General features: G+C 68.4%; 4 protein-coding genes and 1 long non-coding RNA gene across 8 annotated transcripts; 3 read left to right on the forward strand and 2 right to left on the reverse strand.

Moving 5' to 3' along the window:
* Positions 1-205: 205 nt before the first annotated feature.
* LOC142029976 (uncharacterized) lies at positions 206-2,236 on the reverse strand. The gene is made up of 3 exons (XR_012650062.1): positions 1,439-2,236; positions 1,098-1,145; positions 206-306 (listed from the first exon to the last, which is right to left on the reverse strand). It is a non-coding gene; the product is annotated as an uncharacterized LOC142029976 (long non-coding RNA).
* Positions 2,237-2,361: 125 nt separating this feature from the next.
* On the forward strand, positions 2,362-4,785 carry NDUFB7 (NADH:ubiquinone oxidoreductase subunit B7). Its single transcript, XM_075025283.1, has 3 exons — positions 2,362-2,544; positions 3,420-3,588; positions 4,612-4,785. The coding sequence occupies exons 1-3, from the start codon at positions 2,433-2,435 to the stop codon at positions 4,718-4,720; spliced, it is 390 nt and encodes a 129-aa protein (XP_074881384.1). The 5' UTR covers positions 2,362-2,432; the 3' UTR covers positions 4,721-4,785.
* A 175-nt stretch (positions 4,786-4,960) lies between these two features.
* TECR (trans-2,3-enoyl-CoA reductase) lies at positions 4,961-13,465 on the reverse strand. Of its 2 annotated transcripts, XM_075025282.1 has the most exons (13): positions 13,384-13,465; positions 11,028-11,078; positions 10,830-10,881; positions 9,948-9,992; positions 9,765-9,868; positions 8,420-8,535; positions 7,564-7,669; positions 7,226-7,298; positions 7,028-7,071; positions 6,812-6,869; positions 6,314-6,402; positions 6,027-6,072; positions 4,961-5,742 (listed from the first exon to the last, which is right to left on the reverse strand). In XM_075025282.1, exons 1-13 carry the CDS (start codon positions 13,396-13,398, stop codon positions 5,615-5,617), a joined length of 927 nt encoding a protein of 308 aa, XP_074881383.1. In that variant the 5' UTR covers positions 13,399-13,465; the 3' UTR covers positions 4,961-5,614. The 2 variants fall into 2 exon arrangements, with proteins under 2 accessions (XP_074881383.1, XP_074881382.1); XM_075025281.1 differs by lacking the exon at positions 13,384-13,465 and having other exon boundaries at positions 11,028-11,248.
* A 520-nt stretch (positions 13,466-13,985) lies between these two features.
* On the forward strand, positions 13,986-18,138 carry DNAJB1 (DnaJ heat shock protein family (Hsp40) member B1). Of its 3 annotated transcripts, XM_075025278.1 has the most exons (4): positions 13,986-14,516; positions 15,711-16,108; positions 16,209-16,279; positions 17,367-17,602. In XM_075025278.1, the coding sequence occupies exons 1-4, from the start codon at positions 13,997-13,999 to the stop codon at positions 17,452-17,454; spliced, it is 1,077 nt and encodes a 358-aa protein (XP_074881379.1). In that variant the 5' UTR covers positions 13,986-13,996; the 3' UTR covers positions 17,455-17,602. The 3 variants fall into 3 exon arrangements, with proteins under 3 accessions (XP_074881379.1, XP_074881378.1, XP_074881380.1); XM_075025277.1 differs by having other exon boundaries at positions 15,711-16,279; positions 17,367-18,138; XM_075025279.1 differs by having other exon boundaries at positions 14,194-14,530; positions 15,711-16,279; positions 17,367-18,137.
* A 698-nt stretch (positions 18,139-18,836) lies between these two features.
* GIPC1 (GIPC PDZ domain containing family member 1) lies at positions 18,837-25,018 on the forward strand. The gene is made up of 7 exons (XM_075025284.1): positions 18,837-18,872; positions 19,248-19,662; positions 21,119-21,304; positions 21,825-22,005; positions 22,784-22,893; positions 22,997-23,078; positions 23,661-25,018. Exons 2-7 carry the CDS (start codon positions 19,375-19,377, stop codon positions 23,810-23,812), a joined length of 999 nt encoding a protein of 332 aa, XP_074881385.1. The 5' UTR covers positions 18,837-18,872; positions 19,248-19,374; the 3' UTR covers positions 23,813-25,018.
* The last annotated feature ends 1,033 nt before the right edge of the window (positions 25,019-26,051 follow it).

Raw genomic sequence — 26,051 nt, forward strand, 5'->3', positions numbered from 1 at the left:
ATCCCCCCTCAGGTAAATACCCCCCTCCCCAGGTGAATACCTGCCTCCCTTGGGGCAAATACACACCCCCCCGAGAAAATACCCCCCACCATGGGGGAAATGCCCCTCCCATGGGGCAAATGACCCCCCCGCTGGGCAAATAATTCCCCCCCCCCGGGGCAAATCCCCCCCCCAAATACCTGGGTCCCCCCTGTGGGGCAGGGAGGGGGGGGGGCAGGGGGGGCCCCAGCGCCTTGAGGGGGAGGTGGGGGGGGGGCGGAGGGGGCACCACGTTCTCGTAGTCCTCGGCGTCCTCGCACCGGCGGCCTGGGGAGGGGGGGGAACCCCAAAACTGCCCCAAATCGTCCCCAACCCCGCCCCTGCCTCTTAACCCCGCCCCTTCTCCTTAACTCTGCCCCTTAGCCCCACCCATTCTCCTTAACCCCGCCCCTTCTCATTAACACGGCTCCTCATTTAACCCTGCCTCCTTAACCCCCTTCCCCTTAACCCCGCCCCTTCCCCTTAACCCCGCCCCTTAACCCCACCCCTTTCCCTTAACCCCACCCCTTCCCTTAATCCCTTATCCTTAATCCCGCCCCTTCCTCTCAACTCCGCCTCCTCCCCTTAACCCCGCCCCTTCCATTAACCCCGCCCCTTATCCTTAACTCTGCCCTTTCCCTTAACCCCACCCCTTCTCATTAACACGGCTCCTCCCCTAACCCCACCCCTTTCCCCATATCCCCGCCCCTTCCCCTTAGCCCCGCCCCTTCCCCTTAGCCCCGCCCCTTCCCATTAACACAGCTCCTCCCTTAACCCCACTCTTCCATTAACCATGCCCCTCCCCATTAACCACACCCCTTCCCTTAACCACACCCCTTCCCACTAACCCACCCCTTCTCCTTAGCCCCGCCCCTTATCCCTTACCCCACCCCTTATCCTTAACCCCACCCCTTCCATTAACCACACCCTGAAACACGCCCCTTCCCATTAACCCCACCCTTCCCCTTAGCCCGCCCCTTATCATTTACCCCACCCCTTATCCTTAACCCCACCCCTTCCATTAACCCCGCCCCCTCCCCATTAATCCCGCCCCCTCCCGTAGCCCCACCCCCCGGTACCTCGGGCCTTCATGTCTCCAGAGGGGCTGGGGGGGTCCGGAACAGAGACTGGGGGGGACACGGGGGGACATGAGGGGACACGGGGGGACCCCCAGCCCCCCCCTCGCCCCCCCCCCCGTCCCCGTGTCCCCCCCCCGGTGTCCCCGAGCCCCGTGTCCCCCCAGACCCCCCCTCAGTGCCACACCCCCCCCCGCGTCCCCAGAGCCCCCACAGGCCGCGCTGCGCCTGCAGCCACCCTGTCCCCAGGGGGGGACATCCCTGACCCCCCCCCCCCGTGTCCCTGACCCCCCCCAAGTCCCTGCCCCCCCCCCAAGGTCCCCCCGTCCCCCCCGTGTCCCCACCTCGGCCCCGTCCCCGTGTGACCCGTGCAGGCCCCGTCCCCGCCTGTCGCGTCCCCGTCACGGGCCACCGCGTCCCCCACCCCGTCCCCGCGTCCGGGGGGGGGAACTGAAACCGGGGGGGGGGTGTGTGACACAGCTGTCCCCAACCTCCCGGGGGTACACAACGGCCGCCAGCCCCCCCATCAACCGTCCCCAAAGGTCCCCGACACTCTTGACACCCCCGCGCGTCCCTGATGTCCTGGGGGTCCCCAAATGTCCCCAATTGTCCCCAAATTTCCCCCTGATGCCCAACGCCCCCCCTCAGTGTCCCCAATGTCCCGGTGGTCCCCAAATTTCCCCGGGGGTCCCTGTCACCCCCAAGGGTCCCTAAATGTCCCCGAACCTCCCTGTCACCCCAACAGTCCTCGATTGTCCCCAAATGTCCCCCAAATGTCCCCAAATTTCTCCCTGATGCCCAACGCCCCCCCCCAGTGTCCTGGTGGTCCCCAAATGTCCCCGAGGGTCCCTGTCACCTCTGGGGGGTCCTGACGGTCCCCAAATGTCCTCGACATCCCTGTCACCCCCCCAAGGGTCCCCAAATGTCCCCGGGGGTCCCTGTCACCCACCATGCCCCCCCCCGCCATGTCCCCAGGGTCCCCCCAACATCCCCGGCCCCAAGCACCCATGGGTGACGGCAGGAAGGGAGGGGGGACACCCCCCCCCCCCAAATTTCCCCCCCGACACCCCGACCCCCCCCAAGGGCCTCCCCAACCCTCCCGCCACAAGGGCGGCGCTAGAAGCGGAAGCGCCGCTCCAGCCGCCGCCGCGTCTCTATGGTAGAAGGCGAGGGGAACTTCCGGTTCCTGCGGGGTCCGTCCCTCTGTAGGGTCCGGGCGGGTTCCAGTTCCCGTCCCCGTAGTTCCGGGCTTCCCGGTTTTTCCTCCTCCCGGTTTTTCCGGTTAGCGGCGTTTCCCCTTCCGGTGCTTCCGGTTCCGCTGCCGGTCCCGGAGCGGCCATGGGCGCTCACTTGACGCGGCGCTACCTGGGGGACGCGGAGACGGAGCCGGATCCGCTGCAGATGCCGACCTTCCCCGCCGAGCTGGGGCTGCCCGACCGCCGGCCCCGCGGTCAGTCCCGGCACCGGGGCGCGGGGGGACACGGACACGGGGGGACACACACACGGACACGGGGGGGACACACACGCACGGACACGGGACACGGGGAGGGGGGGCATCCCGCCGCCCCGGGGTTGCCCTTGGGGTGTCCCCGCGGGACAGGCCCCTCGCGTGACCCCCCTGTCCCCTCGGGGTGACCCCCTCCCCGTGTCCCCTCCCCTCCCGTGTCCTCGTCCCCCCCCCCGTGTCCTCGTCCCCTAGCCTCACCGCCACCATCACCTCTCGTCCATCCCCCCCGTGTCCCCCCCCACGCGTGTCGTCCGCCCCCCCCGTGTCACACAGGTCCCACTGTCCCCTGCTGCGGCAGCCCTAATGCGTCGCCATCCCTGTCACCCCCCCGTCCCCACCTTTGCTGCGTGTCCCTACGTGGGTGCCAATGTCCCCACGGGGGTCACCTGCTGTGCGTCCCCCCTCCATCCCTGCTGTCCCCCCCCCCACGTGGGTGTCATTATTCCCTGTGGTGGCCTCTCACTGTGTCCGTGCATCCCCCCCCAGGTCCCCGTCCCCACCTGCCACCTCCCTGCGATGCCCACCCCCCGTGTCCCCACCCCTGTTGCGTGTCCCCACGTGTCACACGTGTCCCCACGTGTCACGCGTGTCCCGACGTCCCTGCCGCGGCCGCCCCCTTCCCCCGTCCCCACGTCCCACGTCTGTGCCGACGTCCCCGCGGTGGCCACCCACCGTTGTCCCCAACCCTGCCACGTCCCCCGGTCCCCATCCACGCCACGCGTCTCCACGTGCCACCCGCATGCCCACCGCGTCCCCCCGCTCCCCGTCCCGGGGGGTCCCTGACCCGTCCCCTCCTCACTTCCCCTCGCCGGTGACAGTGATGGTGGCCACGGCGCGGCAGCTGGCGGAGGGCCGGGTGCCACTGGAGCAGCGGGATTTCTGCGCCCACCATCTGCTGCGGCTGCTGCGCTGCCACCGCGACGCCTTCCCCGTCCCCTGGCAGTGCCGGGACCTGCGCCACGCCTGGGACGCCTGCCAGCACCGCGAGTACCGCGCCGGGGGGGGACTTGGGGGACCCGGGGCACAGCGGGGGGGGGGACGGGACAGGGGACCTGGGGGACGTGGGGATGCTGGGATGTGGCGGGAGGGGGAAGGGGGACGTGGGGACAGTGGGACATGGGGGCACTGGGACATGGTGGGGGACAGCGGGACATGGGGGGGATGTGGGGGCACTGGGATGTGGGGGGGACAGGGGGACATGGGGAGGACAGGGGGACATGAGGGGACATGGGGGCACTGGGACATGGGGGGGACAGGGGACATGAGGGGACATGGGGACACTGGGACATGGGGGACAGCGGGACATGGGGGGGATGTGGGGGCACTGGGATGTGGGGGGGACAGGGGGACAGGGGGACATGAGGGGACATGGGGACACTGGGACATGGGGGGGACGGGGGACATGGTGGGACATGGGGGGGACAGCGGGACATGGGGGGGCATGGGGGGCACTGGGATGTGGGGGGGACATGGGGGGGACAGGGGGACAGCAGGACATGGCGGGGGAAAGAGGGACGCAGAGGTACAGGGAAGGGGGGACACTGGGACACGGGGGTGCATGGGGGGGACACAGGGACATGGGGGGGACATGGGGATCAGATGTGGGGCATGGGGGACACGAGGACACATAGGGGACAAGGGGACAGCAGGGCACAGGGTGGATGAGGGGGGGCAGAAGGACATGGGGGGGACACAGGGACACCAGGACATGGAAGGGACACTGGGGGGACATGGGGATGCAGAGGTAGACGCAGGGAGGGGGTCGGGGACATGGGGGACAGGGACAGGGGGGTACAGGGTCACAGCAGGGGTGTGCTGACAGAGGGATGGGGACACCGGGGACACGGAGGGGACACCGGGATGTGGGGAGTCACGGCAATGCGGGGGGTGACAGGGACATGGGGCTGGGGGGACTTGGGGACACGGCGGCATCCTCTGGGGCTCCCTGTCCCCACGGCGTCCCCATCCCCAGCGGCCCCGCTGACACGCGGGTGACGCGTCTGTCCCCAGCTACGTGATGCGCATGAAGGAGTTTGAGCGCGAGCGGCGGCTGCTCCAGCGCCAGAAGCGGCTCCGGCAGCGGGAGGAGGCGGCTGCTGCTGCCGCCACCGCCGAGTGACGGTGACACGCGGGGACACGCGGGGACACGGGGACACCCGCCGCGCAATAAACCCGCGGAGCTGACGGTGTGGTGGCCCATCACTGCGCTCGGGGACACCGGGGACGACGCGGTGGCTCGCCCCTGGGGTGGCTGTGACACCCCCCCGTCCCCCTTCCCCAGCTTGGGGACAGCGGGGATTGTCACCATGGGGTGGCCGTGACCCCCCCCTCACGTGTCAGGACAATGACAGGCCACAGGTGTGGGGGGGTGACACGATTTATTGTCGCCTGCGGGGATGGGGAGGGGGGGGACGACGACGGGTCACGTGCGGGTGACACGGGTCATTCCCAGCCACCGCAGGTGACACGGGCCGTGGTCACGGGCCACGCGTGGGTGACGCCGCTTTGTCACCGACGGTGGCCTTGGCCGCTGCCACTGCTGTCACCGGGTGGCTGGGTCAGCCCCCGTGGGCGACACCGCCACTGGGGAGGGGACGGGGACAGCAGGGATGGCCCCAGGGGAGGGGGACGACGGGGACGGGGACCCCGCGGGTGACAAGGGACAGCAGGGCCACGTCCCCGTGTCCTGCTGTGAGCGCGGGGAGGACGACAGGCTCCTGTGCCCCGTCCTCGCGTCCCCTGTCCCCACCGCCGGCTCGGGGCGTTAACGGGGTGTCCCCATGCTGTCCCCACGGCTCAGCGCAGGATGGGGTGGGGGGGTGACAACTGTCGGGGTGTCCCGGCACTGTCCCCAAGGCTCAGCCAGGGGGACGAGGTGTCGGCAGAGTTTGGGGGGGTGGGGGGGTGGTATCGCGGGGTGTCCCTGTTGTCACAGCAGGCTGAGGACGACGACGATGACGACGAGGGAGGGGGGTCTCCTGGGCGGGGGTGTCCCCGCGGGCTGTCCCCGGTGTCACAGCAGGAAGGGGATGATGGGAGAGCGCAGGGGGGGGTAGTCGCGGAACTCCCGCAGGTAGCTGCGGTGCTTGCCCTGCGCCCAGATGGCCATCTGCACGAAGCCCACCAGCGAGAAGAGGGCCACTGCGGGGGCCACCGTCACCACGGGGGCATGGGGACGTGGGGGCAGGGGGGATAGGGACACGGGGCGGGGGGGGACACGGGACAGGAACACGGGATGGGGACGGAGAAGGGGAGGGGGACGGGGGACATGGGGACCCCGGGGGAATGTGGGCAGCCAGGGGTGGGATGCTGACCCTGGGGGGGGACGACATGGGGACACCCCAGGGTGCCCCCCCCCCTGCCAAAGGGCACCCTCCCGCCTTCCCAGGGTGTTCCCCCCCCAAGGGGTGCCCCCCCCCACTCACCGGGCAGACACTGTGTCATGATGGTGAAGCCGATCCAGGATCCGACCTGGGGGGGGACACAGCTTCCATTAGGGAAGGGCAGCTCTCCACCCCCCCCAAATGTCACCACCCCCCCCATGCCACTGTGCCCCCCCCCGGGTGCTCCCCCACTGGGCTGCTACCCCCCCAACAGCCCCCCCTAGGGTGACAGACCCCCCCGCCCAGCAGTGCCAATCCCTCCCAAGAGGTGCCCCCCCAAATTGCCCCCCCAGGGCAGTGTCACACCCCCCCCGCAGTGCCCCCCCCACCTCGTAGGTGTAGTTGGGGCAGGAGACGAGGAGGAAGAGCCAGGTGAAGGGGTTGCGGGTGGGGTACGGAATCTTCCGTGTCTTGGAGCCTGTCCCACCCAGCACACGCGTGTCAGACCCCCACACACATGCATGTCACACCCCCACACGTGTGTGTGCCCCCCCCACCTCTGCACCATCGCATGCCCTCCCTGCACCCCCCCCACCCCCCTCCAGCCCATGGGTGCTCCCACATACGTGTATGGGTGCACACACACACGTGTGTGCACCCCAACATGCGTGTGCACCCCCATGTGTGTTCCCCATCATGTGCCCTCCCTGTGCCCCCCCCAGCCTGTAGGTGCTGCCACACGCGTGTGCATTGCCCACATGCGCTCTCTGCACCCGCACACGCGTGTGCACCCCCCGTGTGCCCCCATGCCCCTCCCAGCACACGCGTGTGTGTACCCTGTGCCCCCTGCCCACGCGTGTCGTCCCCCCCCCCCCATGTCCCCTCACCGGCGGGGCGCAGGTTCCGCAGGGCCACGTGGATGGAGAAGTTGCCGAGTTGGCAAAACTGGGGGGGGACACACGAGACGGGGGGGGGGGGCCTGAGCTGTGGTTGGCACCCAGACACCCCCCCCCCGCACCCCCCAGCACCCCCCAGTGCTCCCACTCCCCCCAGCACCCCAATGTCCCCCCCCAGCACCCACTGGGACCCCCCCCAGCACTCACCAGGAAGACGGCGAGCGCCAGCTTCACCTGCTCATCGCCGTAGGCTGGAGGAGACGAGGGGGGGGGCGTGTCAGGGACACCGATCTCCGCTCCCTGCCAATTCGGTGTCCCCAAGGGGGACACGAGGGGACGTGACGGGGTGGGTACGGTGGGTGTTTGATGTAATGGGGGACAGGGGACGGGGACGGTGACACTCACCGGGGGGGGTGTACAGCGGGTGGTTGATGTAGTAAGCCATCCAGGCGGCGAAGCCCCAGTAGTAGGTGCAGTTCTGGGGGGGGGGCGGGCAGGGAAGCGGGAGGACGTTGGGGACGTGTGGGGACATCGTGGGGGACACATGCACCCCCCCCCGCGGTGGCTGGGTGACACCTGGGGACACCCAGATGCCAGCACCCAGGGACCACAGGCGTTCCCGTGGGCGTGCTGGGGGGGGGGGACGGGACGGGACGACAGGGTGGCCGAAGGGATACGGGGGGTGGCCCAGGTGGGGGGGGGACAGGGAGGGGACAGCGGGGAGGGGGTGACGCGGGTGTCACCTTGAAGATGTTGCGCAGGGGCATGGTGCCGTGGGAGAAGCGGTGGACGAAGAGCGTCTCCAGCAGGCGCTTGATGTAGTGGAAGGAGTGACAGCCGCACGCCAGGCTTGGGGGGAGGGAAACGGGACACGGGGGGGGACGACACATGCACACACATGGGGGACAAGCCCTGGGACCCCTGTCCCCAGCCGCACTGGCTTGTGTCCCCCTGCTGCTGTCCCTGGGGGTGTGGGGCTCCCCCTCCTCCAGCTCCCTGAGCCCCCCCCCTAGGGCTGTGGGACCCCCAGTGCAGCCCCCCCCCAGGTCTCTGAACCCCCAGAGAGTAGTCCCCCCTCCCCAGGTCCTATGACCCCCAAATCAGACCCCCAGAGGGTCTCAGGACCCCCAACACAGCCCCCCCCAGATATGAGGACCCCCAATTCAGCCCCCCCCCCAAGCAGCCCCCCCATGTCCTATGACCCCTAAATCAGCCCCCCCCAAGCAGTCCCCCAGGCCTCAGGACCACCAATTCAGCCCCCCCTCGTCTCAGAACCCCCAATTTAGCCCCCCCCAAAATGCCAGCCCCCCCACCCAGGTCCTTGAGCTCCCCAGCACAGCCCCCCCAAATCCTCAGCCCCCCCAATTCAGCCCCGTGAACCCCCCAACATGGCCCAAGCCCCCCCAAAGCAGCCCTTCAGGTCTCAGACCCCCCCCCCCCAGGGCAGCCCCATATCCTATGACCCCCAAATCAGCTCCCTGGTCCCCCCCCCAGCCCCCCCTGGGGCAACTCCCCTGGTCTCCCCGACCCCCCAAAACCCCCCTGACCCCCCCAACACTCCCCTTGTCCGGCCACCCCCCCCCGGCCCCCCCAACTGACTGGACGACAGGGTGGCGGCTGGCGGTGAAGTCGTAGCGGGGACCGTAGAGGAAGGGGACGCGGAAGTAGAAGAGCAGGTAGATAAGCAGCGGCCCCGCGTACTCCGTCAGGAAGACCTGCGGATGGATGGACAGACGGATGGATGGATGGAGGGGGGGCGAGGGGCACAGTGTTGGGGGGGGGCCACACGGAGGGACACGGTGACACGTGGAGGGATGAGGGACGCAGAGGGGTGGACACGTGGGGGAGGAAGGGGTGGCTGGAGGGACAGAGGGATGGACAGAGGGACACGGGGGCACACAGAGGAGCAGGGAGAGACACACGGACAGAGGGAAGCAGGGACGGATGCACAGAGAGAGGAACATGGGAGCACACAGAAGCAGGGATGGACAGAAGGACATAGGGACGCACAGAGGGAAGTAGGGACAGACACACGGACAGAGGGAAGGAGGGTGGCTTAAGGGACAGACAGACAGAAGGACATAGGGACGCACAGAGGGAAGTAGGGACAGTCACACGGACAGAGGGAAGGAGGGTGGCTTAAGGGACAGACAGACAGAGGGACATGGGGACAGAGGGGGACAGGGATGGACAGAGGGATGGAAGGACACAGGGACAGACAGGAGCAGATGGAGGGATGGACAGAGGGCTGGAGGGAGGGACACAGGGATGGAGGAAGGGCTGGATAGATGGACAGACAGATGGACAAAGGGACATGGAAACAGAGGAACAGACAGAGCTGGAGGCACAGACAGACAGACAAAGTGATAGGCAGAGGGACACAGGGAGGGACAGAGAGATGGATGGAGGGACAGAGGGACAGATGGAGAGCTGGAGGTGCACAGGGACAGAGGAGCAGAGGGAGGGATGGACAGAGGGACACAGGGAGGGACAGAGAGATGGATGGAGGAACAGAGGGACACAGATGGAGGGACAGATGGAGGGACAGAGGGACAGATGGAGGGCTGGAGGTGCACAGGGACAGAGGAGCAGATGGAGGGAGGGACAGAGGGACACAGGGAGGGACAACGGGATGGACAGCGGGACAGACACAGGGATTGCCAGGAGCAGCCAGAAGGATGGACGGACGCAGGGCCACTGGAGGGCTCAGCTGAGGGACAGGAAGCTGGACGGACAGGAGACATGACAGTATGGAGGGACAGACAGATAGACAGAGGCACTAAAAGGGGGGACACGGATGGATGAACAGAGTGCTGGCGGGGACAGACGGACAGACAGAGGGCAGGCTGGGGAAGGCAGGGGGATAAACAGGGGGATGGCGAGAGGGAAGGATGGAAGGATGGACAGAGAGAGGGACAGACAGACAGACAGACGGACACCTCACCGTCACCCAGCTGATCTGGGCCCCCAGGTCGCGGAAGTAGAAGGTGGCGGTGGTGCCCACGGGCAGGCTCTGCAGCACATCCTCGTCCTTCAGGGACCTGCCCTCTGCGGGGACATGCGTCCTGGTGACCGCCACCCCGACGGGGTTGGGGACACCTCGGGGACACCCCCGGGGGACACTTACTAGGGTCCAGGCGCAGGGACTGTCTGGCCGGGTACCACTGGGGATCTGCGGGAGAGAAGGGACGGCGTTGGTGGCATTGCGGGGACAGCGATGGCACCGGGATGGGACCCCGGTCACAAGGGGTGTCCTCAGGGTGCCACGAGAGGTCTCTGGTGGCGAGAGGGGTCCCCACGGCCCCATTGAGGGTCCCCGGTCACTATGGGGAGCCCAATGTCCCCATGAAGGGTCCCCAGCTATAAGGAGGGTCCCCAAGGCCCCATGACAGTTCCCCAACCACAATGGAGACTGCGATGACCTTGTGACGGGTCCCCGGCTGCAACGGGGGTCCCCACGGCCCTGTGACCGGTCCCCAGCCGTGATGAGGGTCCCCAAGTCCCCTTGTTTGGGGTCCCCACAGCCTGGTGACAGGTCTCTGGTCACAATGAGGGTCCCCAAGACCCTGTGATGGGTCCCTGGTCACCGTGATGACCACGATGGCCTCATGACAGGTCCTCGGCCATGATGAGGGTCCCCACCACCCTGTGATGGGGATCTCCATGGCCCCGTGATGGGTCCTCAGCCGCGACGAGGGTCTCCACGGCCCTGTGACCGGTCCTCAGCTGCAGCGAGGGTCCCCAAGTCCCCTTGTTGGGGGTCCCCACAGCCCTGTGACAGGTCTCTGGTCACGATGAAGGTCCCCAAGACCCCGCGATGGGTCCCTGGTCACCATGATGACCGCAACGGCCCTCAGCCACAATGAGGGTCCCCACCACCCTGTGACGGGGATCCCCACGGCCTCATGATGGGTCCCCAACCACGATGAGGGTCCCCACCATCTCATGGAGGGTCCCCAGCTGCCACAGGGGTTCCCGGCGGAGGGTCCCTGTCCCCGTCTGTACGTACGGGCCTTGGTGAACAGGCTTTTGATCTCGGCGATGGTGGCGTGAGGCTCCACCTGCAGGCAACCAAGAGGCCGTCAGGGGACTGCCGTGGCACCCCATGCCTCAGTTTCTCCTTCCCCCAGCCCCCCACCCCACCCAGGGGGACAGGGGACAAGGGGGAGGGGACATGCGTGTCCTCCCTCCCCCTGCTTCCAGGTACCTTATCGAGGAAGCAGAGCTTCTCCCGCGTCCGGGCGTCCAGGATCTCCACCTCGAAGAAGAGGACAGCTTTCTTTGTCTTCTTGGCAGGGGGAGCCTGATGCCACAGCCCCAGGATGGGGGACGAGGACAACTGGCCCCCCTCATGGGGTAACCCCGCTCCCTCCATGTCACTGGCCCCCGGAGACACCACAGGGACGCCGGCGTGCCCAGCCGAAACCTGATCGGTCCTCGGGGTGCTGCTAAATATAAACCTCCCCACCCCTGTCCCCTGGGGTGGCTCTTGGCCCTGGTGGCCCTGGAGGTGGCCCTGGAGGTGGCCCTGGGAGGGACAGGGTCACCTGGCACCCCATGAGGGACGGGGACCAGTGACCAGTGGGGACAGAAGGGACAGGACCACGGCACGGGTGGGAGGTAAGTCTGCGCCCCCCCCCCCTTCCCAACACCCCCAGGTCCCCAAGGTCCCCAAGGCCCTCAGTGGCACGAGGGTGGGGACAGGCCTGGCCGAAGCATGGCTATGTGGCTGGATGTCACCCCTGGGTCACCCTGGGGGGACACACACACACGGGTCTATGTCACCCTGTGACACCGTGATGGGGACAGGGGTCTGTCACCCTTGGGTACGCCACGATGGGGACAGAGTTGCCCCATGACACCCCAACAGGGATGGGGGTCTGTCACCCCCAGGACATTCTGACGGGGATGGGTGTCTGTCACCGTGGGTCACCCCAATGGGGACAGGGGCCTGTCACCCCCAGGACACCTTGGTGGGGACAGGGTTATGTCACCCTGTGACACCCCAATGGGTGTCTGTCACCCTGACGGGACCTACCACCCCTAGGACACCCCAATGGGGACAGCAATATGTCACCCCTGTGACACATGGACAGGGCCGGGGGTCTGCCACCCTGGGTCACCCCATCAGGGACAGGGGTCTGTCACCCCAGGGGGGCTGCAGCTGCGACCCCCCCCACGGGCGATCCTGGATGTGCCAAACAAGGCGTGAGGGTGCCCCAAGCGTGGGGCTGGGGACAGAGCTGCGGGGGGGGGGGGGGGGAAGGTTTATTTTGGCTCTTCCCACCCCCCCCAGCCTCCCCTGCCAGGCTGTGTCCTGCCCGTGGCGGCAGCCCCGTCACTGCCGAGCTATGACAAACATCTGCCCCCGGCCCCGGCCCCTCCCACAGTCACCGGCGGGCCGGGGCCACCGGTGGGGGGGTGTCCCACCTGCCACCCCCCCCCCCAGTCACGGGGACCCTGGGGCTGTGACAGTGTCACAGCCACTCCCCGGGGGGGGTGTGTGTGTGTGACACCGTGGGGGGGGGGAAACGACCGTGCCAGGGCTCCACTGCCATTCCCCACCGGCAGGGTGTGGCAGGCAGCCTGACGGGCCGGGCAGGCCAGGGCTGGCAGTGCCGCGGGCAGGAACCGCCCTCCCAGCCCCCGCGCTGCCGTTCCCCGCCCCGGTGGGGTGTGGGGGGGGAAGGTTTAGCCCTGCCGGTGCGGGCAGCGAGGGTCTTCACCCCCGGGCCCGGTGGGGGGAGCGGGGATGCCCCCCAAGTGCCATCCCTGAGGGGACCCTGAGCCCCCCCGGGGGTGACGCCTGGCTCGTCTCCCATGCAGGATGGGGCCGTGGGTGGCTGCCGCACCCATCACCGTCACCGCTGCCGTCACTCCCTCCCGGGTGTTGCGACAGAGGCGGGGGGTGGGTGGGTGTGTGGCGCCAACGGGGCGAGGCCCGGCCATGACAGGCCTGGGCAAGGCCTGGCGGGATGGGCCCAGGGTGAACGGCTGGGCCCTGTGGAACCAGCCCGCACCCTGTGGAACCAGCCTAGGCCCTGTAGAAGCAGCTCGGGCCCCACTGAAGCGTCCCGGACCCCATTGGACCGGGCCTGGCCGGGCCGCACCGGAGGGAAAAGGCCCCGGTGTGTGAGGGGGGGGGGGAGCAGGCCGCGACCACGCCCCGCCCTCGCACTCCGCACTGCGCATGCGCGCACCCCTTGTGTCTCCGCCGCGCATGCGCGGCTCTCTGACCGGCCTCCCGCGCATGCGCGGCCTCCTCCACCGCGGGGGGGCGCGGCCTCCTCCACTGCGAGGGGCGCCCCCGCCCCCCCCCGCCCCGCGCTGGGAACGGCGGTCCGGCGCCGCCGCGCGCATGCGCGTTGCCTCGCCGCCGCCGCCGCCGCACGCAGGCGCGGTGGGGGCTGCCCGGGTGCCCGGCGCATGCGTAGAGGCGTCGCGGCGCCCCGCAGGGAGTAAAGCGAGGTCGACGCGGCCGGACCGTGAGGGAGAGCCGGGAACGGGACCGGGGACGGCACCGGGGCCGGGACCGGGGCGGACGGGCGGCGCTGCCGCCTCACCTCGTAGTGCTTCATGGCCGCCGCTGCTCCGCCGCCGCCGCCGCCGCTCCCGCCGGGCGCCCGCTGCCCCCACGTGATCCGCCCGTTTCACCTGGCGGGCGGGGCCCGGGCCGCCGCCAATCGCCGCCGCGACGGGTGGTGGCAAGCAGCCAATCAGGGCCCGGGGGCCCGGCGGTCCCGCCCCCGCCCTCACCCCATCCCGCCCCTCTTGTTTCCGGGGCAACGGGAACGCCTGACGGCACGGCGGCCATTGGGAAGCGGAGGCGGGGCGCGGAGTGACGTCTGAGGCAGCCAATGGGCTCGCGGCGGAAGCCCAGCGGCGTCGCGGGAGCTGGGGCACCTCTCCGCGTGGGCCTCCGAGGAGCGAGGTGGGAGGCGGGGCCCCGGCGAGGAGGGCGGGGCCTCGGCGAGGGGGGCGGGGCCTCGGCGATGAGGGCGGGGCCTGCGGGGTGCTGTGAAATTGGGGGGAGGGGTCCCCCCCTTCGGGCTGACCCAGCTCACCCGCGTCCCTGTGACCCCCGTGTCCCCGTGTCCCCACACAGCCCAGGCGTGTCGGGATGGCGGGACGGGGCTGTCACCGTGGCGACAAGATCCTGTGGGTGACAGGGACGGGATGTCGCGGCGGGTGACGGTTGCCGCGGGTGAGGGTTGCCACGGCGACAGCACAGCGCTCTCCCCCCCCGCCCCGCCCCGTTCCCATGGCAACAGCCGGCGGGGACGGGTGGGCCGCACCCGCAAGGGGGCGGTGCATCACCGACGGCCCGCCTCTCCTTTCTCCCCGCCCTCTCCCCGTGACGCGGCGAGCGCGGGTTGGCCCAGAGGCGCGGGGGCGGGGCCAGGCGGGCGGCGGGCTCTGGAAGGTTCCGCCATCGCCTCAGTGAAGCGGCGGCGGCCGGAGGAGGCGGAGGGGGGTGGTCGGTGGCGGCGGTCGGCGGGATGGGGAAGGACTATTACCGCACGTTGGGGCTATCGCGGGGCGCCTCGGGGGAGGACGTGCGGAAGGCTTACCGCCGGCAGGCCCTGCGCTTCCACCCTGACAAGAACAAGGAGCCGGGGGCCGAGGAGCGCTTCAAGGAGGTGGCCGAGGCCTACGACGTCCTCAGCGACCCCAAGAAGCGGGAGATCTTCGACAAGTACGGGGAGGAGGGTGAGCGGCGGCACCGGGGTGGGGGGGACGGGGCAGGACAGGCAGGCTGGGAGGGGGCAGCAAGGAGGGAGGGTGGGGGTCGGGGTGAGGGGTAAACGGACAGGCTGGGGGGCTTGGGGGGGGACAGGGAGGCGGGGAGGGGGGTCTGGGGGGTACAAGTAGGCCGGGGGGGGACGGGCAGGTTGGGGCGTCAGGGTGAAGGCAGGGTGGGAGGGAGGGACGGGCAGGCAATGGGGGTCAGGGTGAAGGCAGGGTGGGGGGGGGACAGGCAGGCTGGAGGGGGCTGCGGGGGACAGAGGCAGGGGTGTCAGGGTGAAGGTGAGGGGGATGGGAGAGAGGGACAGGCGATGGGGGTGAGGGTGAAGGTGGTGGTGGTGGGGTGATTGGAGTCTGGTGGGGGTAGGCGGGGGGGGTCTGGAGGAAAGACAGAGTGTTGGGGGTCTGGGGGGGATAGGCTGGGGGTCAGGAGGGATAGGTTGGGCGGCAAGCGGTGGGGGTAGGGGTTTGGGGGTGTCAGGGTGAAGGCAGGCGGTTGGGATGGGGGTCGGGGGGGAGGACAGGCAGTGGTAAGGGAGGAATGTCAGGGTGGAGGCAGGCAGCAGAAATTTTGGGGGAAGACATGCTGTGGGGACTGGGGATGGGGGGGGATCAGGGTGAAGGCAGGCAGTGGGGCTGGGGGACAGGCAGGGGGGTACAGGCAGTGGGGATGGGGGGTCAGGGTGAAGGCAGGTTGACAGGGGACAGGTGGTGGGAATGGGGGCCGGGGTCTTGGGGGGGCCAGGCAGGGGTGACAGGAGTCTGGCAGGGCGCAGGCAGCGGGCCTGGAGCCTGGGGGTTGCCGGGAGCTGCGCCGGGGTGTGCCGGGGGGTGGTGATGGATCCGGCTGGGCCTGTTAGGGCCTGGCCGGGGCTGTCAGCGGCGTCTGTCTGCGCCGCGTCCTCCGGCGCCCGAGCAGAACCGGTTCCTGCTCCCGGCACTGGGGCTGCGCCAGACCGCCGCCACCCCCCGCCTGCCTGCCTGCCCCACGCCCACCCCACACCCTCACCTGCCCCACGCCCTGCCTGCGTCTCACCCCACGCCCTGCCCCGACCGGTAACACGCCGGGGTGCTTAGGTGACCTACCGGGGCCACCTCTGGCGTCCCGGGGGGCTGACGGGCACCTTCCCCTCCTCCTGTCTAGGGCTAAAAGGGGGAGCCCCGACCTCTGGCCCGGGAGGGTCCAATGGCCCCACCTTCACCTACACCTTCCGGGGCGACCCCCACGCCATGTTCGCTGAATTCTTCGATGGTCGCAACCCCTTTGACACTTTCTTCGTCCAACGCAACGGGGATGATGAGGATGGCGAAGACACCTTCACCACCTTCCACGTAGGAGGTTTTGGTAGCGTCGGCTTCCCCCGGGGTCGGGGAGGGGCGGAAGGCGGCTGTCGTAAGCAAGACCCCCCGGTCCTCTACGATCTGAAGGTCTCCCTGGAGGAGATCTACAGTGGTTGCACCAAGAAGATGAAAATCTCCCACAAGCGCCTCAACCCTGACGGGAAGACAGTGCGTAACGAGGACAAGATCCTCACCATCGAGGTGAAGCGGGGTTGGAAGGAGGGCACCAAGATCACCTTCCCCAAGGAGGGTGACCAGACCCCTAACAACATCCCCGCCGACGTCGTCTTTGTCCTCAAAGACAAACCTCACGGCGTCTTCCGCCGGGAGGGCTCGGACATTGTCTACCCAGCAAAGATCAGCCTCCGCGAGGTGGGTGGGTGGTCGGAATGGGTGGGTTGCTCTTGGTCTTGTCCTGGGGACATCAAGGGCGGGTTGGTCTTGGTCTTGGGGACGTCAGGGGTGGGTTGGTCTTGCTGGTGGCGGTGGGGATGCGATGGGTGGTGGGTCTTGGTGGTGGGGACAGGACGTGATAGGTGGTTCTTTGGGTGGTGGGGATGCAGGGGGCGGTTGGTCTTGGTGAAGCCGTGATGGGTGGTGGATCTTGGTGGTGGGGATGCAATGGGTGGTTGTCTGGTTGGTTGGTCTTGGCGGTGGGGACATCAGAGGTGGGTTGGTCTTGGTGGCGGTGGCAGGGACGCAGCAGGGGTGGGTTGGTCTTGGTGGGGATGTGGTGGGTGGTTGTCTGGGTCGTTGGCCTTGGTGGTGGAGGTGCAGGGGGTGGTGGGGACATGAAGTGTGTTAGGTCTGGGTGGTGGGCACCAAGGGTGGTCGTCTGGGTGGCTGGTGTTGGTAGCATGGACGTGACGGGTGGTTGGTTTGGGTGGTGGGGACACAATGGGTGGTGGTCTGGACGGTTGGCCTTGGCGGTGGGGACGGGACAAGCGGTTGTCTGGGTGGTGGGGACCAAGGGTGGTTGGGCAGTTGGTGGGTGGTAGGGTCACGATGGAGTGGTTGGTCTGGGGGGTAGATATGTGACAAGTGGTTGGGTGATCGGTGTTGGTGGTGGGGACATGATGGGTGGCTGGGATGTGGTGGGTGCTTCTCTGGGTGCTGGGGACACAGCGGGCGACGGGGACGTGATGGGTGGTTGGACGGTGGGGATGCAGGGGGTGGTGGGTCTGGGCGGTCGAGACCAAGGGTGGGTGGTGGGTGTTGGTGGTGGGGACGTGATGAACGGTGGGGACCAGGGGTGGTTGTCTGAGTGGTTGGTCTTGGTGGCATGGACACGATGGGTGGCGGATCTTGGCGAAGGGGATGGGATGGGCAGTTGGGTGGTTGATCTTGGCGCCGGGGACGCGACGAGCGGTCGGTCGGTCGAGGTGGTTGATCGTGATGAATCTCGGCGTCGTGGTCGTGACAGGCGGCACCCCCTCTCCTTTCCCCCCCCCCCCCCCAGGCCCTCTGCGGCTGCACGGTCAACACCCCCACGCTGGACGGCCGCACCATCCCCATGGTCTTCAAGGACGTCCTCAAACCGGGGGTGAAACGTCGCATCCCGGGGGAGGGGCTGCCCTACCCCCGCACCCCCGACCAACGCGGGGACCTCATCATCGAATTCGAGGTCAAGTTCCCCGACAGGATCCCCCCCTCCTCCAAGACCCTCCTGGAGCAGATCCTGCCTGTCTAGCTGCCCCCCCCCCCCCTCCACCCGACCCCCAAACCCGGGCTTGGGGGGGGGGGGGTTTGGACCTCTTTGGGACCATGCTGGGGTGGGGGGGGCTCCTCAGGCATCTCCAGGGTTGGGGAGGGGGTGTGGGGAGTGTGTTTCTGGGGGTCCTACCCCCCCCTTCTCAATCTTGGGGGTCTGGGGATGCCAAGGTGACCCCGACCCCCTGTCTTAAGGCTTTGGGGATGGGTGGGGGGGTCCTCAGCCCCCCCTCATGTCTGTTTTGGGGGTCCCCAGGTGTCCTCATCCCCCCCATCCCCCCTCTCTGCTCTGGGGGTCCTGGGGGTGATCTTGTGTCCCCCCCCAAGCTCCCCATCTCCTTGGGTGTCTCCCCCCCCACCTCTGGGGGTCTTTGACTATCCCTGTCGTCCCCCACCCATCTTGGGGCTCCCCCTATTCTTATCCCCCCCATCTTGGGGGGTCTGTCTCCTCTTCTCCCCCCCCACCAGGAGGTGGGGGGGGAGCCCCTCGAGGGGGATTTTGGGGGGCGGGGGTGGGGCCGCGGGCGGCTCAGGGCGGGGCAGGGCGGGGCCCTCTTATCCTTTGGGATAAAACCGCCCGGAAAAGGGTCTGTTCCTGCAACAGGAGCGCACGTGTACGGCTTTGTATAAAGCGCTGAAACCTCTGCCTGCCTCTGCTGGTGGTTTTTTGGGGGGGGGGGGGGGGGGGTGTCGGGGGGGGGGGTAGGGGGAGCTCCCAAAATAGCTCTGTGGGAATGGGCTGGTGGGTGCCCCCCCATAGGGTGTGTTCACCCCCAGTGGGGTCTGGTCCTGGCCCCCCAGTTCCCCCCAGACGGGGTCTGTCCCCCCCACCCATGGGTCTGACCCCCCCCCGTGGGGGATCTGTTCTTTCCCCCCCCCCCCGCGGTGGGATTTGTGGCTCCTCCCTCTCGCTATTGCCCACGCCCACTTCTCCCGGCCACGCCCCTTACCCTGCCCCGACGCCGAGACTCGCAGTCCTCGCTCCTGATTGGCTCCGGCCAGCCTCACCCGCGGAGGTGCGGAGCCGGGCGCGCCCATCGCCCGGAGCTGGGGAGGGGTGGAGAAGGATGGCCAAACCCTTTCCTGCCCCCTCACTTCCCCTCCCCACCCCTCTTCCCCACGCCTACGTAGCGCTTTCCATTGGCCGGCGGGGCGGGGCTGCGGCGATGATTGGTCCGGGTGGGGTTTAGCCACGCCTTCCCGGAAGTGTCGCTCCGGCAGTAGCGCCCGGCTGGAGGGCGGGAGGGTCCGGCCGGTAAGCGGGGGGGGGCCCGGGCCCAGGGCCGGGCCGGGGGGGGGGACCGGGGCCGGAGGGTGGGTCCGGGATGGTCCCGGAGGAGGCAGCGGGCCTGAGAGGGCCGGGGTGGGGGTGTCCAGGCCCCTGGGGGGGAGGTGGCCGGGGCCCCGCGTCTCTGCTTCCTGGGGGGGCGGTACCGGGTGTCCAGCGGGCCCGGCCCCCACCCCCCCACTTTGGGGGCCGAAGGACTCGGGGATCCCCAGAATCGGGGTCCCCCCTGCCCCAGTTTCCCCGCTGCCCCAGTTTCCCCCCTCCTTGTGCCTCAGTTTCCCCCCCGTTACCCTTCAGCCCCCCCCCCCCCCCGTGCCTCAGTTTCCCTTTTTCTCATTTCAGCACCCAGCGAAGCACCGCAGGACCCCCCCCTCCTCAGGGAGGGGGCACCCACCCCCCTCCCCAAAGGCTCTGCTGTCACTCCCCCCCATACCCCAACACCCGTCTCTGTCGTCCCGTCCCCCCCTCCATGCCGCTAGGCCTGGGTCGTCGCAAGAAACCCCCCCCGCTGGTGGAGAACGAGGAGGCGGCGGGGGGGAGCGGGGGGGCTACCGGGGAAACCCCGGGGGTCTCAGTGGGGGTTCCTGGGGGGCCACCCCCCCCGGGGCTCCCCCCGCTGCCCCCCGCCCTTCGGCCTCGCTTGGTCTTCCACACGCAGCTGGCTCACGGCAGCCCCACCGGCCGTGTTGAGGGATTCACCAACGTCCGCGAGCTCTACGGCAAGATTGCCGAGGCCTTCTGCATCCCACCGGGAGAGGTTGGGGGGGGAGGCACCCATGGGTGCTGGGGGAAGGGGGGAGGCTGAGGGATGGGTAGCCGGAGGGGTTTTAAGGCACCCCTGGGTGCTGGGGGGGCACTGGGGGATGTGGGGGGCTGAGGCTCAGGGCAATTGGAGGGGTTTGGGGCACCCCTGGGTACTGGGGGACACTGGGGGATGTAGTGGGCTGAGGGTCAGGGCACCCTGAGGGGGTTTGGGGCACCTTTGGGTGCTGGGCTTACTGGGGGGTGTGGGGGGCAGAGGCACAGGGCACCCGGAGGTGTTTGGGGATCCTCATGGGTGCTGGGTATCAGGGAGATGTGGGGGGCTGAGAGACAGGGCACCCAGAGAGCTTTGGGGTCACCCCTGGGGGCTGGGGGGTGCTGAGCATCAGGGTGATGCTGGGGGCTGAGGAACAGGGCACCCTTGGGTGCTGGGGAGTAAGGAGAGGCAAAGCCCCATGATATGGTATCAGGTGGGGCTTGGGGGCACCCCTGGGTACTGGGGGGGGTTCCTGGGGAGCACTGGGGGATGTGGGGCTGAGGGATGGGCACCTGAGTGGCTGGGGGCACCCTTGGGTGCTGTGGTGGGGGGCAGGGGGGGGATATGTGGGACTCAGGGAGAGAGCAGCCAGAGGAATTTGGGGCACCCCTGGATGCTGGAGGTCCTGGGGGGCAGGGGACCTGGAAGGGATTGGGGGGATCCTGGGGGTTAGAGCGATGTGGGGGGCTGAGAGGGCACCCAGAGGGGCTGGGGGCAGCCCTGGGTGCTGGGTGGCAGGAGGATGGGGGGGCTGAGGAACAGGGCACCCAGAGGGACTGTGGGCCCCCTTGGGTGCTGGGGGTCAGGGGGACATTGGGAGCTGAGGGACAGGGACCTGGAGAGTTTGGCGGGGGTGGGGGGGGGCACTGGGGACATTGGGGACACCCAGAGGGAAGGGTGGGAGGGGACCCCAGGGGTGGGGGGCTGCGGTTGGAATTGGGGCAAGGGGACCCCAGGGGTCCCACGTGTGCCTTGGGAGTGTCCTGGGTGTCCCCAATGGGAGGCATCCCTCGTGTCCCCTGCGGGGGGTGGGGGGGTGGGGTGGGCGGTCCTGGGTGTCCCTCAGGAGGGTGCCAGGTGTCTCCAAGAAGAGTGGTCCTGCACGTCCCCCAAGGGGTGTCCCTGTGTGTCCCCAAGAGGGTCCTGCTTGTCCCCAGGGAGAGGGGTCTCGCGTGTCCCCTGGGGGGTCCCACATGTCCCCTGGGGGGCCCTGCATCTCCTCAAGAAGAAGGGGGGCCCCCATGTCTCCCATAAGGGTCCCGCTTGTCCCCAAAAAAGTCTTTCACGTCTACCAGGTCCTTTCCACTCCCGTGACCGTCCCAGGTGTCCCCAAGCAGAGGGGTGGCCTGGGGGGTGTCCCTGGTGTCCCCAGGTGTTGTCCCCCCCCAGCCCCTGACGCTGCTGTCCCGGCCAGGTGATGTTCTGCACCCTCAACACGCACAAGGTGGACATGGAGAAGCTGTTGGGTGGCCAGATCGGCCTCGAGGACTTCATCTTCGCCCACACCAAGGGCCAGCGCAAGGAGGTCGAGGTCTTCAAGTCAGAGGAGGCTTTGGGTCTCACCATCACTGACAACGGCGCCGGCTACGCCTTCATCAAGGTGACACTCCTGGGGGGGACACGTTATTATTAGGCAGGGAGACCTGGGGGTGCTCAGAGAGGGCCCTGAGCCACCCTGGGGTTTGGGGGGGGGGGACACGGGGACATCCCGGGTGGTGCCCAAGTAGATGTGGGGATGGGGAAGGACACCAAGGGACATCCTGGATTATTGTGGGGGGACGTGGGGACCCCCTGGGTGGTCCCTGAGCTGCTGGGAGTTTGAAGGGGACATCTCTGACCATGGTGGGGGCACACAGGGACCCACTGGGGGGTCCCTGAGCTGCCCTGGGGCTGGTGGCGGTGGGGGGGAGGCATGGGGACATCTCGGAAGGTTCCAGAGCCAATGTGGGGATGGGGAAGGAGAACACCAAGGGCCCCACTGGATTACAGTAGGGGGATGTGGGGACCCCTGGATGGTCCCTGAACCGCCGTGGGGCTCAGTGGGACCTTGGGGACACCCCTGACCACGCTGGGGGGGGCCCATGGTGACACTCCCCCCCCCCCCGGCGTGGTCCCCGCAGCGGATTCGGGAGGGCAGTGTCATCGACCGCATCCCAGTGATCAGCGTCGGGGACATGATCGAGGCCATCGACGGGCAGAGCCTGGTGGGCGCCCGTCACTACGAGGTGGCCAAGATGCTGAAGGAGTTGCCCCGGGGACGCACCTTCGCCCTCCAGCTCACCGAGCCCCGCAAGGCCTTCGGTGAGCCCCAACTGGGAGCACTGGGAACATACTGGGAGACCTGGGGGGGGGGGGGCCCGCCCTGTCCCTGTCCCTGTCCCTGTCCCTGTCCCTGCCCCTGCCCCTGCCCCTGCCCCTGCCCCTGCCCCTGCCCCTGCCCCAGGGCAACCCCCCTTTCATGGGTTTGGGAGGGACCCAGTCCCCCATCCTGGACTGGAGAGTAGTGCCTTGCATTACTGGGAGCACTGGGAGTCCTAGCAGTAAGGGGGGGGGGGCGGTCCCACTGCTGGGCCCCCCGAAACCTGGGGAGGTGAAGGGGACACCTTAGAGACCCCCCCCAAAATGGGTGGGGACCCCACAGCCCTCAGGGGACCCTTGAGATCTGTGGTGGGGGGGACTGATGCAGAGCCAATAGTCTGGGGGAACCCCAAAACCTGGGGGGGACACTGATGGGGACCCGTAGTGCTGGGGGAAACCCCAAAAGGAGGCTTGTTGGGACCTCATAATTTTGGGGGTCTGATGGGGACCTGTGGTGCTGGGGGGTGCATTCCAAAGCCTAAGAGGGGACTGATGGAGACTCATAGTGCTGGGGAGACATGGGGGGAACCCCAAAATCCGAGGGGGCTGATAGGGGCCTATAGTGGTCGGGGGGGGCATGGGGGAACCCCCCCAAAACCTGCCCCTTCCCACCCCTTGGGTCCTGGGTGGGGTCTGTGGTCTGTTGGAGCCCCCCATCCATGCTTGGGGGGCCCCCCAAAAATTCATAGCTCCCCTAAACCCTTTCTCCATTACTTTCCAGACATGATTGGCCCACGGGCTGGGGGGGGCCGTGGCGGGGGCACCCAGCTGGGCACCGGCCGGGGCACCCTGCGCCTCCGTGCCCGGGGACCTGCCACCGTCGAGGAGCAGGTAGGGGATCCTGCGGGGGGGTGATGGGGGTGGGTATGGGGACCGGGGACCCCCCCGTGTCCCTGGGACACCCCCTGACCCCCCTGTCCCCCCCACCCCATAGCCCTCAGCTTTCGAGGAACGGGCCGTGGCCAAGGTGGACGATCTGCTGGAGAGCTACATGGGCATCCGGGACAGCGAGCTGGGTGAGCAGGTGCTGGGGACACCCCCTGGAACCCACCCCCCCGGCAATGAGGGGATGCCCCCGGGGTGCTGGGGACCCTTCTCGTTCACCCCCCTCCAGGTTCACGCCCATCCCACTGCAGTTTGCCCCATCCAGGGGTGCTGGGGTCCAATTCTGGCCCCCACCCTGGACTGTTAGGGATCTGCCCCCCCGACCCCAACTGTGTCCCACTGCAGGAGCCCACCCAGGGGTGCTGGGGACCCCCCTCAGCCCACTCCCAGGGTGCTGGGATGCCCCCCTTGCCTACCAGGGTGCTGGGGACCCTTGACCTGTCCTACTACAGGGTACTCCTATGGGGTGCTGGGGGGGCCCCTCTTCCCTGCCCTACTGTGGGGGGGCCCCCCCTTAGGAGTGCTGGGGACCCCTCTGCCCCCCCCCGGGGGTGCTGGAGACCCCCCGACCCCTCTCAGGGTGCCAGGGGGCCCCCCTGGACCCTCTCCTGGGTGCAGGGAACTCCTCCACCCCACCGCAGGGACCCCCCCAGGGGCGATACAAGTCCCCTGGGCTGTGCCCCCCCCCCCGACTGTCCCCATTGTCCCCACAGCCGCCACCATGGTGGAGCTGGGTCGGGACGCCCGGGACCCTGACGCGCTGGCCCAGGCTCTCGATTCCCAGCTCGGGGACTTCGCTTTCCCCGACGAGTTCGTCTTCGACGTCTGGGGGGCCATCGGCGACGCCAAGGTGGGGCGCTGCTAGGGACCCCCCCACCCCAGGACTGGGGGGACCCCTGGCCTGGACTGGGAACCGGCCCGCCCCACCCTGGGATTGGGGGATCTGCTCCCTCGCCACGGACTGGGCCCCCCCCGGCTCTGTTCCGTGATTGGGGACCCCCTTGCTTGCAAATGGGGCCCCCCCCAAAAGCTGGACACCCTCCCCCCCCAAAATCTGCTGGAGGTGGGGGACCCCTGGCATCCCCCAATGGACCTGGGTGCCCCCACCCTAACTCCTGACACTCCCCCCCAAATTACCTGCCCCCCCTTCTCAGCTAGGGCCCCCCCGACTTGGGACCACCACTACATCCTGACACCCCCCCCCCTCCAAGGGACGTGGGTGCCCCCCCCCACCTTTAGACACGCCCTCATTACTTGCCCACCCCCCCCTTCTCAGCCAGGGCCACCACATGGGACCACCGCTACATCTTGGGACACCCCCCCCCAAAGGGACCTGGGTGCAAACTCCCCAAATAGCCCCCCCCCCAAGTGGCCTGGGACCCCCAACAGAGGTGGGTGTCCCCCCACTTCTTGCCCCCCCCACCCCCCCATGTGGATCCTCCCCCATCTAGGGACCTCCCCCATTTCCTGGGGGGCCTCTCCATGGACCTAGGTGCCCTCCCCCTATTTTGGGACCCCCCCTCAACCAGGGGACCCCACCCCATGGACTGGGACTCCCCCCTCTGTGGGCCTGGGTTCCCCCCCCATGACACTAATGCCCCCACCTCCTGCAGGGTGAGGTATGAGGGTCCCCTACTTTAACCCCCCCACAAGGGGCTTTCTGGGGGGAGGGGGGACTGGAGCAGCCCTGTGCCCCCCCCCACCCCTCCGAAATATGACACAGACCCTCCCCACTGCTGCTGTCCCCCCCCCAGTGCCAATCTGAGCCTGTCACACACTGTCACCCCCTCCGACACTGACACACTGTCCCCCCCACCATGACACACTGTCCCCCCCCCCCATGACACATTGTACCCCCCCCAGTGACACACTGTCGTCGTTGTTATCCCCCCCCATCGCACTGACTACCTCGGGGGGGCGTAGGGGGGGACACAGCACAGCCCCCCCCTCCCCCCCCGTCACCCTGTCCTGTGTCCCCTGGGGGGTCCCCTGGAGCCGGAGGGGGGGGTCATGGGGGGGGGGTGTCCCCCCCCGGGGGCATATTTTTGTATTTTACATGTAAAGTGATTTTAACATAAAATAGAGAGAAATTGGGAGTGGTCGCTGCTGGGGGGGACACGGGGGGGTGGCGGGGGGGGGGGCTCTCGGCTTGGGGGAAGCTGAACTGGGCCTCGCACACCCCTCGCATGGCTCTTTGCAGCCTTGCACACCCCCTTGCACGGCCACAGCCCCACATGCCCTTTGCACGCCTCTCACACACCTCTTGCACGGCTCTTCCTGGCCTTGCACACCCCCGTGCAGGGCCACAGCCTTGCACACCCCCTTGGATGGTTACAGCGCTGCTTGCCCCTTGCACAACCCCTTGAATGCCTCTTCCCGGCCTCGCACACCCCTCACACACTTTCACGCCCCCTTGCACACCCCTCATACATGCACACACCTCTTGCACACTTGCACACCCCTCGCATACCCCTCGCACACTTGCACAGCCCCCTCACACACCCCCTTGCACCCTTGCACACCTCTTGTGCACCCCCTTGCACACTCGCACACCCCTGCACACCCCTCACCCACATACACACCCCTTGCACACTTAGACACCCCCTTGCAAACCCCTCACACATTTGCAGCCCCCTCGCACACCCCTTGCATGCTTACACACCCCCTTGCAACCCCCTCACACACTCGTAGCCCCCTCGCACACTTGCACACCCCCTTGCACAGCCCTCACCCCCCCAGCCCCACGGCACCGTGCGAGGCCCCGGGGCCGGGCAGGGTGTGAAGGTGGGGGCCGGGGGGCGGTGTGGGGAGGAGGCGGGGCGTTTGCACACGCGTGTGCCCCCCTGGCCACTTGCACGAGGGCTCGTGGCTCGTGTGAGGCTCCGGCAGGGGGGGAGCTACCGTCGGGCGTGGGGGGGACATACCGGTGGCGTCACCCTGGGGAAAGGGGGAGGTGAGGGTCGGGACAGTGGTGGGACTGGGATGGGGTTAAGGCTGATGTTAGGGTCGCGGTCAGGGGTTGGATTGGGGTTAGGGGTCAGAGTTAAGGCTGACATTAAGGTCAGGGTTTGGGTCAGGGTTAGAGTCTGGGTTAGGGTTAGGAT

The sequence above is a fragment of the Buteo buteo genome, chromosome 4 (assembly GCF_964188355.1).
Source record: "Buteo buteo chromosome 4, bButBut1.hap1.1, whole genome shotgun sequence".
Taxonomy (NCBI): Eukaryota; Metazoa; Chordata; class Aves; order Accipitriformes; family Accipitridae; genus Buteo; species Buteo buteo.